This window comes from Phyllopteryx taeniolatus, chromosome 2 (genome assembly GCF_024500385.1).
Source record: "Phyllopteryx taeniolatus isolate TA_2022b chromosome 2, UOR_Ptae_1.2, whole genome shotgun sequence".
NCBI lineage: Eukaryota > Metazoa > Chordata > Actinopteri > Syngnathiformes > Syngnathidae > Phyllopteryx > Phyllopteryx taeniolatus.
Genome location: NC_084503.1, coordinates 25,907,783 through 25,927,417, shown reverse-complemented (window position 1 = coordinate 25,927,417; position 19,635 = coordinate 25,907,783). Strand labels below are relative to the sequence as shown.

The following is a 19,635-nucleotide window of genomic DNA, read 5'->3' as shown; positions in this document are numbered from 1 at the left end:
CGGAAAGGGCCTATCAGCAGCAGCTGTTTGAACAACTCTCACCCGATTGGCGGATTGCGTGAGATGAAGCACCGCCTTCTTGTCGCTGTGGACCTATTACCAGGCATGATGCAGTCCCTGGCCTTGAGACAAGATGCCGCTTTTTGACAGTGCTGGTATAGAGTCAAGCTAATGCACCAAAAAGATTATTTATAGGCGATATGCGCTATAGATATAAATAACCATATTTATAATGTGTTAAATATGATATGCGCAACCACCTTGCATTCGGCAATAGGTCGAAGCACTTTCTTCCGGTCCAGGTGACTGGCGGAGTCCAATGGCAGGAGACCCGGTCAAAGCAACTGTAGAAATATTAAACGTCGACACTGTCTTTTTTTTTTTTACACAGGATGTATTCATGTATTCATGATGTAAACATCAAAAGGTCCTGTTGTTACATTCATTCAAAATGAAAAAAGTAATCAAATTGAATTAATTATATTCATTATATTCAATCACAGCATACACAGGAAGTCAGCAAACCTGTTTTCCGGTTTGGTCACATGACATTCCACATATAGCAGATCCAGTGGAGCCTTGACTTCCGAGTTTAATTCATTCTGTGATCATGCTCGCAATTCAATTTACTTGTATATGAAATCTAGTCTCCCCATTGAAATGAATTGAAATGCCATTAATCCGTTCATTACATTTAAACCAAATTAGCACTTTTGTTGCTCGATTTAGCAACTTCCAGACTACAATAGCAAATCCCCTCAAAAAAAGCAAATGGCAACAAATGTAGCTCCTTTTAAATTTTGTTTGGTTAAGAGGTGAAAAAGTCACACACAGTATCATTAACAATCTGAAAAGGGCTAAGCCTTCAGTAATCACCCAAAATAATAATCCTAACACGACTAATGCACTCATTCACTCACTGCAGATGAAAATGAAGCCGGTTTTGCAAAAGGTTTTCAAGATTACTTTTCAGGAAACGTATTTCTTTGGTGGCTAAATTTGTTTGATACATCTAAATCCTTGAACAACCACATTTCAAACCAATCAAATACATGTAGATACAAATTTATACAGTGTAAGATAAATACAAATCAAAAAAGCCTATAAAGCTTTGCTTATACTGTATTACTCCTGAAAATAAAAGCGCTGGTCAATTTAGGTAATGTCACCATGTAATAATCTATGTAATGTTCTAAACTATGTAATTACATCATTAGGCAATGGTAACGTCATTTAGCAACAGGGACCTGTCATCAAGCAACATCGCCTGAAAATGAGTTGGGAACACGGGTTGTTCATGCTGTACAACATGGGCAAATGAGGCAATACGATAGCTTTTTCATGGAGTGTAAAAGAAAAAGAACATTTTCCAGGTCGACATCCTCCCCCGTTTTCTCGTCGGCTCCGTTAATGGCAAAGCACACGGGGGAAACGGCTGGGGAAAAAAACAGCTTTTTCAGGCAGTATGAAAGGGTTTCTGATTCTTCAATTACTTATTTGTTGTTAATTTATGTGTAGTTTATGCTTATCTTATGTTAATTCAAAACTTTAGAGCAGGGATTCTCAAGCTTTTTTTCAGTCCCGGCCAGGACAGGGGTGAATTTATTCCAAGAAATTGCTCATAATCCAAAACACCAATCAAACATAATCCCATGTATACCCCTAAATGCAATAAGAAAAAATTGCCTATTTGAGAAAAAAAGTTGTATTGTTATGGAAACAAATAATGTTTTTTTAAAGAGGATAAGCGGTACGTTAAACGGATGTGATGGATGGATAGAATTTTTTTTTTAACCCAAAAACGTGAGCTAGACAACCCCATCAAGGTTTATAAATGTTTATCGATACCACTAGAAAGCTCTATTCTTCTATTAGATGGGACTTTGGCGCTATCTTGTGGGATTCTAGGGCATGTTGTCAGCGAATAATGGTGGATACGGAATAGGTTCTGAAAATAATCAATGAATAGCCGAATTTGAGAATACAATGGGAATACTTTCATGTTATGAAAATATCCTAGTGTCATATTTTAAAAACAGGTTTATTAAGTTTGTTTTATTGGCGCGCTGGTCCTGATACATCGCTATACACTTTTTAATGACATAAAAATCTATTGCAAATTATTTTGCGGACCCCCAATCTACGGCTCGTAGACGCCCGGGGCTCCCTTGGACTCAGTTTAGGAACCAGTGTTTTAGAGTGTATACTTATGTTGAGTGTTCACAGGCTGTAGTTTGTTGGGCAAACGGATGTTGAACTTGTCTCTCAGAAGGCTCTCCATCTCCTCATCGGCCATGTTCTTCATATCGTAGACGTCCACGCCCCGCTCGGCCTGGTATGTGACCTCACTGAAGGTCCAGCCAATCAAGGCCCTGAAGCCTGTGGGTGTTTGCAGGGAGCAGATGGACTTGTTGATGAACAGCGATGCAGGATCCGTCTGGAGAATGTGGCTGGCGTCCATGAAATATCCGACGTCGCGGGGCGTCAGGGTGAAGCAGTACAAGGTCCTGGTCGGCTGCCTGTTCACCAGATTGGAATCGGCGAAGTCTGGATTGAGAATCTCCGGCTTCCTGTCAGTCTTCTCCAGAATCCACAAGTCCCCTTTATCCGTGAGACGGAACGTGCCCGGCACCTGGACTTGCTCCTTCCCGGAGACGAGCTCCAACGGCTCCCACAGTTGCGACGACACCCCGAAGCTGACATCTTCTATGTAGGATTTCCCATCAATCACCACCCTGTTAATGAGGTGACCTTCCATGGGGGAAAAGTCACTGATGGTGCGGTTGAACACCCTGGCAGCCAACACGGTGACCTCGTAGCCCATTTCTCTAAGCACCCAGGACAGCAGCAAGTTGTTCTCCATGCACCAGCCGCCACGGCCTCGACAGACTATTTTGTCAAAGATGACTTCAATGTCCATGACAATCCTGCCGCCGCAGTGCATGTCAAGGTTTTCAAAGCAGACGGACATGATGTGGCACTTGTGAATCAGCTTCAGTGTGGCGAGGTCCGCTTTGTTGCGCGGGCCATGGAACCCGATTCTTTGGAAGTACTCCTCGAGGTTCATCTCCCCTGCAAAAGAAACCACATGAGCGATATTTCTGTATTCATAATAAAGTGGTAAATTAATTTGCGTGTGCCCCAACTTACAAATGTTTTTCAATTACGAGCCGTCGATGTTTTGCTTTGCGTTGCGAACAAAAATTTGAATAACGAGAAAGTTTGAGGTATTTCGCCACTAGACATCGGCAGCAAACTTTACAACATCCGGCCACAGTTTATGTTTGTTACCTTGCAGCGAAGGTGAAAGTAGAGTACCTGTCATATTTTGTGGAGGCATTTTTTTGCCCAGGTATTTTGCCAAATTTATTTTATCTAGCCATCGGTCCTTAGAAAGAACATGGGAATTATGTGCATTAAAAAATGGGAGCAAGGTGTCCGTGTAGTTGACCACCAGAATCTTTTTGTTACATGGGTTTAGTAGACAAATAGCGCTGTATTGTAAAATACAAATATTTAAAAAAACATGATAAAACAATAAAATAACTGATTTTATAAAGTGTAATTAAGACCAAAGTGACACACACACACACACTAGTATATTTCTGTGTTGATGTGTGCCTTTAAGGGGTGTGACGTGAGTGACGTCAAAGTCTTGAGTGAGTCCTGTTAGCCGTTCACCACGCATTTAGTTCAGTGTCATCATCACCTCCTTGCTCCTTGCGAGTGCTTTCATTTTGATTTTGTGCGTTTGATGTTTGTCACGTTCGATAAACATCTGCAAGTGTATCGGTGAATGTTGCACTCGTCAATCAAGGTCCCGCTGTATGTTGACCCAGAGGTTGTCAAAATGGCCGCTGAAAAGTATATTGGACAAACAAAATCATCTTCAAGCATGACAATGCACCATCTCGAAGAGATTGCATTAATCCTGACATGTACAATACTCACACGCATGCCATGGACTTTAAAAAATATATAAAATTTAATTACTAAACTCTATTAAACAAGTTCTGTTAATTTCTGGCGACACGGTGAACGAGCACATCTGTCTCACAGTTCTGAGGACCAGGGTTCAAATCCCGACCCTGCCTGTGTGGAGTCTGCATGTTCTCCCTGTGCCTGCATGGGTTTTCTCCGGGTACTCCAGTTTCCTCCCACATCCCAAAAACATGCATGGTAGGTTGATTGAGGACTCTAAAATTGCCCGTGGCTGTGAATGTGAGTGCGAATGGTTGTTTGTTTGTATGTGCCCTGTGACTGGCTGGCAACCAGTTCAGAGTGTACCCCGCCTCTCGCCCAAAGATGGCTGGGATGGGCTCCAGCACGCCCGTGACCCTAGTGAGGATAAGCAGGAAAGAAAATGGATGGATGGACGGGTATGTGGCTGAGAGACAAAACTCATCAATAAAAGTAACCATTCTCTAGTTGTAATACGGTAACTTGTGATAGCGTTGAGTTGTGTGTATGTTTCAAAGATTTAAAGGGCGTGTACGAGAATTGGCCAGCATGTCTGATGACGTAATGGTTCTCGATCTTCACTCCCAAACTCCCCTCTGTATTCATTTAGACCAAGTCAGCATTTTCGTTCACTGCTTTTCTAAACTTTGTTTTACAAGAACAAAAAATAAATAAATAAATAAATATATATACATATATATATATATATATATATATATAATTATTTATTTTTTTCAAAACTTTCGTCTTCGTACGTCGACTTTGTAGTAGGTGTCAGAGTACCTGCGTCGTTGCACAAATTAAAGCTAAGGTGTATGCTTGCAGTAGTGGTATGTATGGATTTATTCATGTATTGCACCAGTCAGTTAAGAAGTTATATTACGTGTTAGATTTGTAATTCTAGTTTCACCCTACCTTTTCGTTGCGAAAGTGATGCGGCCAACCCAAAAAGTCAAGGTAGCTTTACTCTGTTTACTCACATCCGCTATTGTTTTTCAAAATAAAACTACTACCTCCAAGGAAACAAGTAGGCGAACTTTCTAAATCTTTCCAACACTTATGGGGAAACTCGTGGGTCGGCTTGACCAAATGGAGGAATTTGTTTTCCACAATGTATTTTCTATCCTTTATAGTATTTATTACAGCTGTCCTGTATTGTTTCATATTGTAACGCTCTCGGATATTGTCAAGGATGACAAAGTCGCTGATGCCTTTCAGTCACTTTATTCGCATTGACGTGTGATTAGGATTCCCACGCAGTTTCTAGGCAGGACACGGCCCACTGCAATATGATTGGCTCCTGCGCCGCAGGAAGGGCAGGCCACGCTGACGTAAATAAATCACCGTCCCAAACATGTATCACATTTGTACGAAATAAAAACAAATATGTTTGTCATGGTTAGGTTTAGGATGGGTTAGGATTAGGGTGGGTTAGGGTTAGTGGGAAACATCTAACCAGAGGTGGGTAGTAATGCGCTACAGGGATTTGAACCCTGGTCCTCAGAACTGTGAGGCAGATGTGCTCGTTCACCGTGTCACCAGAAATGAACAGAACTTGTATAATAGAGTTTAGTAATTAAAATATATATTTTAAAAAGTCCATGGCATGCGCCCCACGTGAGTATTGTACATGTCAGGATTAATGGAATCTCTTCGAGATGGTGCATTGTCATGCTTGATGATTTTGTTAAATGAAAGTACAGTTCTTCTTTTGGTACTATGAAAGAAAGTCAGAAAGTCCAATATACTTTTCAGCGGCCATTTTGACAACTTCAGGGTCAACATACAGCGGTACCTTGATTGACGAGTGCAACATTTACCGATACACTTGTATGTTTATCGAACGTGACAAACATCAAACGCACAAAATCAAAATGAAAGCACTCGCAAGGAGCATGGAGGTGATGATGACACTGAACTAAATGCGTGGTGAACGGCTAACAGGACTCACTCAAAGCTTTGACGTCACTCACGAGGCCACACCCCTTACATCTTGTGCAGACGATGTGATCTGAAGGAGGTTACCGACAGTAAGGTTGTGGTAGGGGAGAATGTGGCTAGACAGCATAGGATGTGTAAGATGACTCTGGTGGTGGGGAGGAAGATTGGGAAGACAATGGCAGAGTATTGAGATGCGACATAGGGCAAAGGTTGAGGTGGCAAAGGCCAAACAAGAGGCATATGATGACATGTATGGCAGGTTGGACACTCAAGAAGGACAAAATGATATATACAGACTGGCCAGACAGAGGGATATAGATGGGAAGGATGTGCAGCAGGTTAGGGTGATTAAGGATAGAGATGGAAATATGTTGACTAGTGCCATCAGTGTGCTAGCTAGATGGAAAGAATACTTCGAGGAGTTGATGAATGAGGAAAATGAGAGAGAAGGGAGAGTAGAAGAGGCAAGTGTGGTAGACCAGGAAGTGGCAATGGTGAGGTCAGCCATGATGTATGGATTAGAGACAGTAGCCCTAAAGAGACAACAGGAAGCAGAGTTGGAGGTGGCGGAAATGAAAATGTTGAGGTTCTCTCTCGGGGTGACCAGGTTGGCTCGGAATGATTAGAAATGAGCTCATCACAGGGCCAGCCAAGGTTCTATGTTTTGGAGAAAAAGTCAGAGAGAGCAGACTTCGATAGTTTGGACACATCCAGAGGAGAGATAATGAGTATACGTATTGGTAGAAGGGTGATGAGGATGGAGCTGCCAGGCAAGAGAGTAAGAGCAAGGCCAAAGAGAAGGTTGATGGATGTTGTGAGGGAAGACATGAGGGCAGTTGGTATTAGACAGGAGGATGCAGGAGATAGGCTTCCATGGAACAGGATGACATGCTGTCGCAACCCCTAACGGGACAAGCCAAAAGGAAAAGAAGAAGTGCAAGGTGGCAGTTATCATGAATAACTGAAGACAGGAATGATATGGCAATTCTATCGTAGTACATTGCATGACCAGGCGTGCCATGGATTTTTTTTCTCTGGATTATTTGGTAGTAGATCTGTTGATTTCTATTGTGCAAGGTAGCAGTTATCATGAATAAATGGCAATAATAATTTATTGTCGCTCCTCGGGCCTGCTTCCTCCTCTTCTCTCGGTTCCTTGCGTCTCGCTGCGGTCGCCTCTTCCTCTTCCCGTGGGTGAGCCGGGCGGTCCCCTGCGGGCTGTGGGACCTCCCACGCTCAAGGGCGGGTAGTGGGTGCTGGCGGGGGCCGGGGCTGGTGCTGCGGGTCTGGGTGGGATGGCCCTCTTCGTCGGTGGTTGTCTGGCCTAGTGGGCCTGACCTGCGGGAGCCATGTCTCTTAATCACTCACTTAGCACACACTCACACCATTCACTGTATATATTTCTCACTAACCACATCTGGGCACATACACATAGAAAAGGGTTCCTGGGGGACTGGTATGGGATCGGGAGGGTGTGGGTGTCCGATTGGGTTTCAGTACATCTGTGCTGTGTCCCAGTTCGTCCGCCCTGCCCCTCCGCCCTGTCTGCCTCCCTGGATTTTAAATGCATCACACACACTCCCCATGTTTTAATGCACCACATACACCTATCTCTGGGGGGTGGTGGGTCGTGGGTGGGGTGGTAGGCGCTTAGGCAGTACTGCCTGGCAGTGGGACGGTGGGGCCGGTTGTTTGGGGGGGGGGCATTGGGTCCCTGCGGCCCCCGCTCGGTGGCCGGTTGTCGGGCGCCTCGGTGGGGCCGGCGGACCGCCCTGGGTCCCTCGGTGTGGGACGTGTCTGCTCTCGGGTGGACCCCCTCGATTGATTGGGTGGGGTCCTCAGCCACCGCGGTGCGGCCACAGCAATTACAGGACACTTCTGTCAGTCTTTGTGCATGTAAAACGGTATCAATTCACTTGCATGTTTCCACAGGCACACACCCCTTACTGCAACAAATAACTCATGAATATGCAAATCGCTTGTGTATCCCCTCACTTATACTCTCGTCCTGTACACATTTATAATTTACATAATGCCACCATACTTCAGTTGTACAGCCCCCTACCTTTTTGTTGCGTAAGTGTTTTGCTGTATGTCCCCATATCCGCTGTTTCTTGTCAAAGTAAAAGACTGATTCGAACGAAGCAAGTATATGAACTTTACTTTCTTATTCTTCTCATCACTTCTGGGCAACCGCTTGCGTGAGCTTGATCGAGTGTATGAATTTGGGTTCGTCGATGTATTTGTATTTGCTATCCTTTTATTATATTGTATTTGTTACAGTTCGCATATTTTGTTTGTGTCCTATAATTGTTTGATATGATATGTACAATACTTATTTATAAAATATGAATGTCAAGTAACAAGCTGGACCAAGCGAGTTTATGGTAACGCCACTTTTTTTGCGTAAACTTACGTCACAGAAGAGACGTCGTGTCGCCAGCCACAAGCAGTAAGGCTTAATTACCTTTAACCAAACTAGGGCTGCTCAACGCACATTTAAATCGGTTCATTCTATACGCTGGGTAATGTCTGTGATTTAGTTTTAAGTTATGACCGATGTAATTTTATTATTTTTACTGCTAATGTTATGGGCTGTACACCACGCTGTTGCTAGCTTGCACGTGCTATGCTCAATAGCGATTTACGTGAAATTAGCATGACAGTGCTAGCGCGTGCTAGTTACGAGTTTACAAATTCAAACGGCTTCTTACATGTATGCCATATTTTTTTACCACTTATTTGCTTGTCTGAAATCTGTGTACAATGTCTAATGTTCTTAAAATAACATCTCAGACATCCGTAATGGAAACTGCGCTTGCGGAAACCTGCTTGATAACAGGAGGATGTGGATACTTTGGCTATCGGTAAGACGTCCTTTAAATATTTTTTTGTATTTACTCTTATAATCAAACCATGTAATAATCTTATTGGACATGGAATTCGAAGCTTTTTTATTTATTTATTTTTTCGTTACCAGTGCTCACCACATGATGGCGGCACCACATCGGTTTAGGCTTAAATGAAATTGGGTAATTCAAATTTGTTCATTCATTTTGTACGCAAAACAAAACAATAAAAAAGGTTTCGTATCACATTATAACGTGATACATTTCATGTTATAACGTGATAAGTTTCATGTTATAACGTGCTATGTTTCACATTATAACGTGATCAATTTCATGTTATAACGTGATTCCTCCTCTTGTAGTCCCATGCACTTTAAATTACGTCTGAGAATACCCATACTTATTACAACGCCATCCACTGAGCTCAATAACTGTAAAATCTCATCATATCTCAACCCAAGCATGAAATAGAACTCAATCAAATTGTTTAAATGAGCCGAGCTATCCATTCTGGAGACACCCACCGTTTCGTAGCAATAACGTCCGGTACAGGTCGCTAGCAAAGCCCGATGAATATGAATATTTGTGTCTTCTTTTCCAATCTTAAATCTTCTTAAACACTCAGACTTATTTTATTTTTTTTATTTGTTTTATTTTTATAACGTGAAACTTGCCATGTTATAACATGAAACTTGTCACGTTATAATGTGATACTAAACATTTTTTTTTGGTGTGGCAGCAATACGCTTCTGTAATTAGTCAGCATTTCTCATTAAAAAATGTTGATTAATTTTTTTTTGTTTAGAAAAATATCAAATAGGAAGTATATACTATGTGTATTTTATTAAATGTTTAATTGTAATTAAACTAATAATAAGTAATACAAATTATAATTCATTATTTTCATCCATCCATCCATTTTCCGAACCGCTTATCCTCACTATGGTCGTGCCTGAGCCTATCCCAGCTGACTTTGGGTGAGAGGCGGGGTACACCCTGAACTGGTCGCCAGCCAATCACAAGGGGGGGGGGGGGGGGCATGTGGGGCAATTCACCTACCATCCATGTTTTGGGGATGTACCTGGAGACAACCCACGCAAGCACGGGGAGAACATGCAAACTCCACACAGGTGAGGCCGGATTTGAACCCGGGTCCTCAGAACTGTGAGGCATATTAGCTAACCAGTCAGCCACCGTGCTGCCCATGAATTATTTTATTATTCAAATTAAAATTAACAATTGTACACATTTTATATACACATTTTAACATCTGTGATTGGCTGGCTATCAGTTCAGGGTGTACCCCGCCTCTCGCCCAGAGTTAGCTGAGATAGGCACCAGCACACCCTCAACCCGAGTGAGGATAAGCGGTATGGAAAATGGATGGCTGGATGGACATTTTAACTTTTTGTTGTTGGGGAAAAAAAAGACCTCCATCCATCCATTTTCTGAGCCGCTTCTCCTCACTAGGGTCGCGGGCGTGCTGGAGCCTATCCCAGCTGTCATCGGGCAGGAGGCGGGGTACACCCTGAACTGGTTGCTAGCCAATCGCAGGGCACATAGAAACAAACAACCATTCACACTCACAGTCATGCCTACGGGCAATTTAGAGTCTCCAATTAATGCATGTTTTTGTGATGTGGGAGGAAACCGGAGTGCCCGGAGAAAACCCACGCAGGCACGGGGAGAACATGCAAACTCCACACAGGCGGGGCCGGGGATTGAACCCGGGTCCTCAGAACTGTGAGGCTGACGCTCTAACCAGTCGTCCACCGTGCCGCCCTCTCAATATTCATTTAGCAAATATAATATAGAAATAACTTTGCTAATCCCAATTAAGACATATCTGGTTTTAACTGTAGATCCTTTAGACAATTCTTCAAATGTTTCCGATTTGATTTATTATAAATAAAATAAGAAATCTGAGTAATATAATACATTTTACATGTACATTTAACAAAATTAAATACATTTTAGATTGTAAAGAATACATTAAAACAATTGACTAATATAATACATTTTAAATGTACATTTAACAAGTTAAGGCGGCACGGTGGACGACTGGTTAGAGCGTCTGCCTCATAGTTATGAAGACCGGGGTTCACGCCCCGGCCCCACCTGTGTGGAGTTTGCATGTTCTCCCTGTGCCTGCATGGGTTTTCTCCCGGCACTCCGGTTTCCTCCCACATACCAAAAACATGCATGCAGGTTAATTGAAGACTCTAAATTGCCCGTAGGTGTGAATGTGAGTGTGAATGGTTGTTTGTTTGTATGTGCCCTGCGATTGGCTGGCAACCAGTTCAGGGTGTACCCCGCCTTCTGCCCGAAGATAACTGGGATAGGCTCCAGCACGCCCGTGACCCTAGTGAGGAGAAGCGGTTCAGAAAATGGATGGATGGATGGAAACAATTTAACATTTTTTACTTTTTTTTTGTTGTAAAAAAATTACCTGTGTTGCCATACCAACATTTATATAATAATCAAGAGCATAAAATGTGTTAATTTACTACGTTATTTAAAAAGCCATTCCTGATTATCAATCATTAAAAAACATTTTTTAATTCCGACCTACCAAAAATAGTATCCAAGGCTGATGTATTTTTCCTTAAATTGTTTTTAAAAAAAAATTTCATTAATATTAATTCATTTATCTAATTGAGTAATTGGTTAGTTGATTAATTGTAAATATAATTTTGTAAGTAACTTTTTTGTTGTTGAAAAAATTACCTGTATTGCCATTATATCATATACACAGTACTTTACGTAAAACTAATCTAAATTCATAGACTTTAAAAAAATTATTAATCAAATATCTATTTGCCAGGAAATTGTTTGCCTTCTTGATTATCAATCATTTTGAATACGTGCCCCTTCCTGCAGCCTGGCAGCCCACCTGCATAAAAACGGCGCCAAGGTCATCCTGTTTGATGTCATCCATCCGAAGGAAGATGTACCAGAGGGAATTACGTTTGTCCAAGGAGATATCCGCAGCTACGCGCAGGTGGCGAGTGCGGTCACCGGTGTGGACTGCGTGTTCCATGTGGCCTCCTACGGCATGTCTGGCCGAGAGCAGCTGGAGCGGCTTCACATCGAGGAGGTAAACATAGAAGGCACCCGTAACGTCGTGGAGGCCTGCGTTCAGTGCAGCGTACCGCGGCTCGTCTACACCAGCACCTTCAACGTGGTCTTCGGAGGTCAGGAGATACAAAACGGAGACGAGAGCCTCCCGTACCTGCCGCTCCATCTCCACCCGGACCACTATTCCCGGACTAAGTCCATTGCGGAGATGGCTGTCCTCAAAGCTAATGGAACGCCGCTGAAGGATGGTTTTGGGATCCTGAGGACGTGTGCCCTGCGCCCGGCCGGAATTTACGGGCCCGGGGAGCAGAGGCACCTCCCCAGGGTTGTGGGCTACATCGAAAAAGGGATCTTCAGGTTCATCTATGGGAAAGCCGGTAGTTTGGTGGAGTTTGTCCACGTGGACAATTTGGTCTCAGCGCACGCGCTCGCCGCCGCTGCTCTGACCGCCCAGAGGTGCCACTGCGCCGCCGGCCAGGCCTACTTCATCTCCGACAGCCGTCCCGTCAACAACTTTGAGTTCTTCAGACCCCTGGTGGAAGGTTTAGGATACCCTTTTCCAACGCTGCGCCTTCCTGTCGCCCTGGTTTACTTCGCCGCTTTCCTCATTGAAACCGTCCACCGCCTCGTGGCACCATTCTACGATTTTCAGCCGCTGCTGACACGCACTGAGGTCTACAAGACAGGGGTGACGCACTACTTCAGCACAGCCAAGGCCGAGGCCCAGCTCGGGTACCGGCCCAAGGAGTACGACCTGGATGAGGTTGTTTGGTGGTTCCGGAGCAGGGGGTATGGGAGAAAACGGCAAAGTTCTCATGTCAGTCGAAAGGTGGTGAACCTTCTGGTCGTTGCTGCATTTATGGCCGCTGTTCTCTCATTTCTACCAGTTGTCGCCAGCTGATGATGTTATGTGTACTGTATTGAACTTTAAAGGAGACATGCATTTTTTCACAATTGAAAACAGTTCCAAGGTGTTAGAATCATGTCTATGACATGCTTTCATGAAAATACCCCGAGAATCAAGAATTACAGTAAACCCCCTGCTGCACATGGGGCTAAGGACCAAGCCCTACCACGAATAGCAAAACAACACATGCAATTGAAGCTCCCCCTCAATTTCCTATATACAGTATTTCCCAGTAGTTGAAACCATGAGTAACCATGTACCACAAACCATGATCTCATCCCACAGTTTAATATGGTAAATGGGGTGCATTTAGATAGCACTTAATCCACACCATACAGTGCCCAAAGCGCTTTATAAAGCCTCACATTCGCCCACTCACGCAGACATTCTTACACCATTGGACAGCTGCTGCCATGCAAGGCGCTGCCAGGCCCACTGGGAGCAAATTGGTGTTGAGTGTCTTACCCAAGGGCTGTGATGCACCGAATTTTTTACCAAAACATTTTTTCAGCCAAAAATGTCCCAAAAGTGCATTTTCGGTTTTGTTTCAGTCATTAAAAAATTCCACCCTTAATATTACCTGTACAACCCAATTGAAATAAATAAATGTTGGGGAGGGTAGATAAAAATAAACAACTGAGATAAATGTAGTTGCACATGTGTGCACAGCCGCTTATACAGTCCACTCCAAAAGTATTGGAACGGCAGGTCAATTCCTTTGTTTTTGTTGTATACTGAAAACATTTGGGTTACAGATCATACTCCAGCTTTTATTTCATGGTATTTACATCTCAATGTGTTAAACAACTCAGGACAGAGCACCTTTTGTTTGAACCCACCCACTGTTCAAGTGATCAAAAGTATTGGGACACAAATGAACTTATCCCATAAACAAATACTTTTGGAGGGGACTGCAGCTGGGAATTTGGTTGTGTTCAGAATTAACCAGTCACATTTAAACTCATGTTTAATGGGACTGTGCACACACCTGCCACCATTTATTGTGCCTCTGATTAAGCCCCAAAAAGCTGTTTTATAGCAGGCTTTTCCTGACATTTTTTTGCTTTCTAGCAGAAGCCTGAAGGTTATTTGCTGACAGCCTGACACAGACTTCTACTTGGAATTGTTGAACCCTGCACTTTGACAAAAGGCCCTAGTTCCAGATGAAGAAAAACAGCCTCAAAGCATGTTACCACGACTATGCTTCACTGTAGGTATGGTGTTCTTTTGGTGAGGAATGGTGTTGTTTGCGGCAAACATACGTTTTGGAATTATGACCAAAAAGTTTCATTGGACCATAACACATTTTCCCATATGCATTTGGGAGATTTCACGTGTTTTTTTAAAATTGTAAAATAAGGCTTCCATCTTGCCACCCTACCCATAGCCCAGACATGAAAGACAGGAGATTGCCACATGTAGTATACAGCCAGTATTTATCAGACATTCCCGCAGCTCCTTCAGTGTTCCCCATTGGGTTCTTGGCACCCTCCCTGACCAGTTTTCTTGCTGTCAACTGGTGGGTCGGGACCCAAAAGTGGGTCACAAACCCATTATGGGTAGGTCGCAGATAGCTAGTAAAATAATTATGTATTCTTATTCTGATTTTTCTGGTACAGTACAGAGGAGTAATAAGTTCCCACACGGAACATACTAGGAAAGTGACAAGGAATGCTACTTCCTTGTTCTCTAGCCACTAGTTTACGCCGTAAACAAAGCCAGTGCAGCTCAGCCTTTGGCTGGCGAACGTCATGGCGAGTAGTATGCTTTTGGCGGACAGCAAACTCATTTTAAATGGCATTTACAAATGTATTATACTGTACATATATTTTCAGAGGCTATCTTCAGACAAGTACATTCTTGATTCTTCTATGAAGCGACTTTGCAACAATAGGAAAATGCAGGCCCCTGGTTGACAACAGTTGAGAACCACTGTTCTATTGTATATTTAAAGCGTTAGAAATTATTTTGTACCCTTCTCTTGACAGATACCTTTAGAAAAATGAGATCCCCTGATGGTATGTTATAAATTCTCTGAATACCATGACTTGTAAGATGTGACTACAAAAATGTCAGGAACAAATCTAGAACATCTGAACTTTAGGGTTAATCACAGGTACTTTAAATGGTGGCAGGTGTGAGCGGACTCCCATTTAACATGAATTAGAATGTGATTAGGTAATTCTGAACACAGCCACAACCCCAGTTATCAGAGGGTTGTGCCAAAAACATGATCTCTTTTGTTTATTTTTACTTACCTCTCAAAAATATTGGCTTTTTTTTCAATTGACAATCATTCAAGCCTCTGCTAACTTTGATCGGAAGCGAAGGGACATTTTCAAATTTGGCCAATTGTCATCTCTGCGTACCCCACTTTAGGCAGCGATCTAGTTGGGCCTAACACACTGTTCTCTTCTGCTAGTTGCTGCAAAGTCCATCATCTTCTACCGCTCTGCTGCAAAGTCATGGGGGGGAAAAAGTAATCCAAAAGTGAACAATACCATGTTTACATTCCATATAAAGTGAATTTCAGCATTGGTACCTACCTCTTTGACAAACGCTTGTTTTGTGTTACCATTTTTGAATTGTAATAATATTGCGTACTATTTATAAATGTGGAAATGAACCATTTGTAAAAGAGCCTTTTAATAAAACTGATTCATACATGCTTCATTAATATGTACTTTTTTCCTTTTCTGTTTATTTGCCTTTAAACTTTGTTTCCAGTCATATAATACTCCTTCCAGAACAATTTAATGGGGAAATTTATTCTTAATATTTTTAAAACCTGTCCTGTTCAGCTGCATGGCCTTGGCCCCAGTACCCAGGGAGGTCTCCAGCCCAACCAAAGCGCCCCGACCAGTCCCCAAGGGAGGGGCACTGGCACTGGGCCAGTGTGCCCCACTGCCCCCACCACCCTCGGAGAGCAGGGAGGCCCCACCCATCAACAGGGCCCAAAGCAGGAGCCAGCCACCACCCAGAGGGAGCCCATGTTAAGCGCCCGTCGTGAGCAAGAACGGGCGAGGGCGCCAAGGCGGGGGGTGGGGGAGAGAGGAAGGTGGGGCCCAAGGGAGGGGGGAGAACCCCCCCCTCTCTGCGGCCTGACAACCGAAGGGGTGTTTGGGGGGGGCGCAGGCCCCAGGAGTCAAGCCAAGAGAAATGTGAAAACTCACCACCCACCCCCTATTACTATGGTTACCTGGTCCCCGACTGGCAACCATTATCCCTGTACCGTGATCGTGTGTGGTGGGTCGTAGTGCATTAAAATTGGGGCGAGTGGTGGCAAATATTACTGATTGACTCCCTTATACGCTTATTAGGTACTCCAATGTAAAAATGCACTACAATTTGCCGACACTTAACAATAACTTACTTCCAGCATCCATCCAGCCATCCATTTTCTGAGCCGCTTCTCCTCACTAGGGTCGCGGGCGTGCTGGAGCCTATCCCAGCTATCATCGGGCAGGAGGAGGGGTACACCCTGAACTGGTTGCCAGCCAATCACAGGGCACATACAAACAAACAACCATTCGCACTCACATTCACACCTATGGGAAATTTAGACTGCGATTGGCTGGCAACCAGTTCAGGGTGTACCCCGCCTCCTGCCCGATGACAGCTGGGATAGGCTCCAGCACCCCCGCAACCCTAGTGAGGGAAGCGGCTCAGAAAATGGATGGATGGATGGATGAGAAATTTAGAGTCGTCAGTTAACCTCCTATGCATGTTTTTGGGATGTGGGAGGAAACCGGAGTGCCCGGAGAAAACATACGCAGGCACGGGTAGAACATGCAAACTCCACACAGGCGGGTCTGGGGATTGAACCCCGGTCCTCAGAACTGTGCGGCTGACGCTCTAACCAGTCGCCTACTTCCAGCATTACTCCTAAAATAACAGTTGGTGACAGTATTGGTCGAAAAACACCGTTCTCTTCGGTTGTAAGGCGGCTTCGGTGGCTGATTAGTTTTACTTTATTTTAGTTCCATTATAGTTTAACTTGACTGTTACGAGTATTAAAATGTTCGTTAAAGGTCACTGATACAGTCGGATGACTTCGGTGGAGGCAGCATAGTTCCCTGTCAGACACAGTGTGGATGGGAGAGTGCCTGTTTGTCTGTCTCTATAAGTGCCCTGTGATTGACAGGTGACCATTTCAGGGTGTACTCTGCCATTCGCCAGAAGTTTTCTGGGACTCGAGCTCCCGGTGACATGGAACAAGAGTTAAGTGGAATAAAGAATGGATGGATGGAAAATTTTAGTGAAAAACATTGCCAATAAAGGGCACTCCGGTTTCCTCCCACATCCCAAAAACATGCATTAATTGGAGACTCTAAATTGCCCGTAGGCATGACTGTGAGTGCGAATGGTTGTTTGTTTGTATGTGCCCTGTGATTGGCTGGCAACCAGTTCAGGGTGTACCCCGCCTCCTGCCCGATGGTTTTATTGATGACAAAAGGAATGCGCTTTTAACATCTTATGCGTTACCGAGCTGTGGTGCAAATAGCAAAAACCATTAGTAACTGACCCCCGCCCCTCACAAAGATTTATTATTCACTATACTCTGGGAAAAAAGTACTTAATTTAATCATGTGCACCAGTTGCACATAATTTAAATGTGTTAAACAGATGCAACTTTCCCCTCGGAGATAATAGAATATGCATCAGTTTACCACCTTTTTAATCACATCCAACCGATGTACATGTTCACACTTAGAAAATTCGAAGGACATTTTCAGTGGAGATGCCACAAAATGGCGGCAAAGCATTACTTAAAAAAAAAACAAAAAAAACCTCAATAACATAGTTCCTTCGCACAAAAAAGATTACAGAAACATTTGCGAATGCCTATGTGAATATGCTTTTCCTGGTTGATCATAAAATACGTGGATATACGGATTGCTTAAATGAAACATATTAGGCTTTTTGTTTCCAAATTTAAGTTGTCAGCTTCATAAAAATGTTTTTGACATTTAAGGTCAAAATACACAAAGGGGCGGCACGGTGGTCCACTGGTTAGAGCGTCTGCCCTCAGTTCTGAGGTGCTGGTTTCAATCCCCGGCCCCACCTGTGTGGAGTTTTCATTTTCTCCCCGTGCTTGCGTGGGTTTTCTCCGGGCACTCCAGTTTCCTCTCACATCCCAAAAACATGCATTAATTGGAGACTCTAAATTGCCCGTAAGCATGACTGTGAGTGCGAATGGTTGTTTGTTTGTATGTGCCCTGCGATTGGCTGGCAACCAGTTCAGGGTGTACCCCGCCTCCTGCCCGATGATAGCTGGGATAGGCTCCAGCACGCCCGCGACCCTAGTGAGGAGAAGCGGCTCAGAAAATGGATGGATGGATGGATGGAATACACAAAGGTTAAATAATGACAGTACACTTCACATTCACTTAGAACACTGTTTCAAATCACTCGGTTTTGGGGGGCCTTTTTTTCATGCACATGAGCCACTGCTCACCCAGCTCCCCTGTACTGCGCCAACCAATGTTATTGTCTCGGTAGGGCGTTGAATTCTAGGAGACCGGGCCTAGAACGTTAAACTGAGTTAAATCCGTTAAAACAGTTAAATCCTCCCACAACACCATACATGGACCTGAGTAAGCCCACGTCAATTTTGGTCCCTTTGTTGAGCATTCAGAGCAAGAGGCACGTCAGCCCCAGGTCCACCCATTCAGTCAGCATCAGCGCAGGTGTTGAAAATGGTGGGACCCAGAGAGTGCAATAACTATTTATTAATTATAAGGGAATTTGGAAGGTAAGTTTCCATCTAAGCTTACAGACACATTTTAAAATCTGTGATTCATCAATATGTTCAAACTTTTTTTTGTTCGTACGCTGCAAAAAAATATAGAACCACCTCAGACCATGCAAATGCAAAAATAATGCAAGAGCAGCTTTAAAAAAAAAAAAAAAAAAACGTCAAACACAACTTTTACCGAAGATGCACAACGTATTGGAACTACAGTCATTTATAAAAACAATCAAGGTTTCCAATAATACAGACTTTGAAAATAGGATAAAGATGAAGAAAGTTATAAAAGTTTTGGATGGGCCATCTCAAGTGACTTTAAAGCGCCGCGCATTGGGTGAGATGTGTTAGACAGTTGCCTTTTTATAGAAAAATATGGCCGTGGTTTATGCAGAATGCAGTTTGCTGGCATGAGCTCGTCATTTAGAATTAATTCTAATTCACTAACATATGCATGGTGGTGTGAAAAAAATTTGGCCGGTATGCAGGTGTCATGAATCTGACGGTGATTTTGCATTTATACTCAACATGTGGGCAGAGTAAGAACATTTCTACGCATTTATTAGTGAATGAGGCCCAATGTTTTGAAGGGAGGCCTGCAGTTCTTAAGATGACCTGGGTTCCGTTGTGACCTCCTGGATGAGTCGTCGGTGTGCTCTTGGGATCCATCCATCCATCCATTTTCAACACCGCTTATCCTGGTTAGGGTCACGGGACGCTGGAGCCTATCCCATCTGACTTCGGGCGAAAGGCGGACTACACCCTGAACTGGTCGGCAGTCAGTCGCAGGGCACATATAGACACTGACAACCATTCGCACTCACATTCACAGCGTCACTGAGTGGGAAGTGAACCCACGCTGCCTGCACCGAAGTCAGGCGAGTGTACCACTACACCATCAGTGACTGCTCTTGGGATAATTTTTATAAGCTGGCCACTCCTGGGAAGGTTCACCACTGCTCATGGTTTTCTCCATTTGTGGATAATGGTTCTCACTGTGGTTCGCTGGAGTCCCAAAGCTTTAGAAATGGCTTTATAACCCTTGCCTGACTGATATATGGCAGTTACTTTATTTCTCATCTGTTCTTGAAGTTCTTTGGAGTGTGCCATTTGTTGCAGCTTTTTAAGGTCTTTTGGCTGACTTCATTTTG

At 43.6% G+C, this 19,635-nt stretch overlaps 2 protein-coding genes across 10 annotated transcripts; one reads left to right on the top strand and one right to left on the bottom strand.

Moving 5' to 3' along the window:
• Positions 1 to 45: 45 nt before the first annotated feature.
• On the bottom strand, positions 46 to 8,066 carry LOC133474151 (arylamine N-acetyltransferase, pineal gland isozyme NAT-10-like). 4 transcript variants are annotated; one of them, XR_009787372.1, is made up of 4 exons: positions 4,876 to 4,998; positions 3,710 to 3,857; positions 261 to 3,072; positions 46 to 168 (listed from the first exon to the last, which is right to left on the bottom strand). XR_009787372.1 is itself a non-coding variant. In XM_061765543.1 (2 exons), the coding sequence occupies exons 1-2, from the start codon at positions 8,001 to 8,003 to the stop codon at positions 2,195 to 2,197; spliced, it is 915 nt and encodes a 304-aa protein (XP_061621527.1). In that variant the 5' UTR covers positions 8,004 to 8,066; the 3' UTR covers positions 321 to 2,194. The 4 variants fall into 4 exon arrangements, 1 of the variants encoding a protein (XP_061621527.1); XR_009787370.1 differs by lacking the exon at positions 3,710 to 3,857 and having other exon boundaries at positions 4,876 to 4,965; XR_009787371.1 differs by lacking the exons at positions 3,710 to 3,857; positions 4,876 to 4,998 and adding an exon at positions 3,151 to 3,683.
• Positions 3,014 to 15,408, top strand: sdr42e1 (short chain dehydrogenase/reductase family 42E, member 1). 6 transcript variants are annotated; one of them, XM_061765541.1, is made up of 3 exons: positions 3,014 to 3,049; positions 8,698 to 8,768; positions 11,631 to 15,408. In XM_061765541.1, exons 1-3 carry the CDS (start codon positions 3,029 to 3,031, stop codon positions 12,727 to 12,729), a joined length of 1,191 nt encoding a protein of 396 aa, XP_061621525.1. In that variant the 5' UTR covers positions 3,014 to 3,028; the 3' UTR covers positions 12,730 to 15,408. The 6 variants fall into 6 exon arrangements, with proteins under 6 accessions (XP_061621525.1, XP_061621524.1, XP_061621521.1 ...); XM_061765540.1 differs by lacking the exon at positions 3,014 to 3,049 and adding an exon at positions 8,071 to 8,130; XM_061765537.1 differs by lacking the exon at positions 3,014 to 3,049 and adding an exon at positions 8,137 to 8,288.
• Positions 15,409 to 19,635: the final 4,227 nt, after the last annotated feature.

Excerpts from the sequence above, each read along its gene's own strand:
- LOC133474151 (XM_061765543.1), bottom strand. The coding sequence starts at position 8,003 with ATGGGGACATACAGCAAAACACTTACGCAACAAAAAG. Across the intron at positions 3,073-7,966 it reads AACACTTACGCAACAAAAAG|GGGAGATGAACCTCGAGGAG; the intron begins GTAGGGGGCTGT and ends TTTCTTTTGCAG.
- sdr42e1 (XM_061765536.1), top strand. The coding sequence starts at position 8,668 with ATGTCTAATGTTCTTAAAATAACATCTCAGACATCCGTAATGGAAACT. Across the intron at positions 8,769-11,630 it reads TGTGGATACTTTGGCTATCG|CCTGGCAGCCCACCTGCATA; the intron begins GTAAGACGTCCT and ends CCCTTCCTGCAG.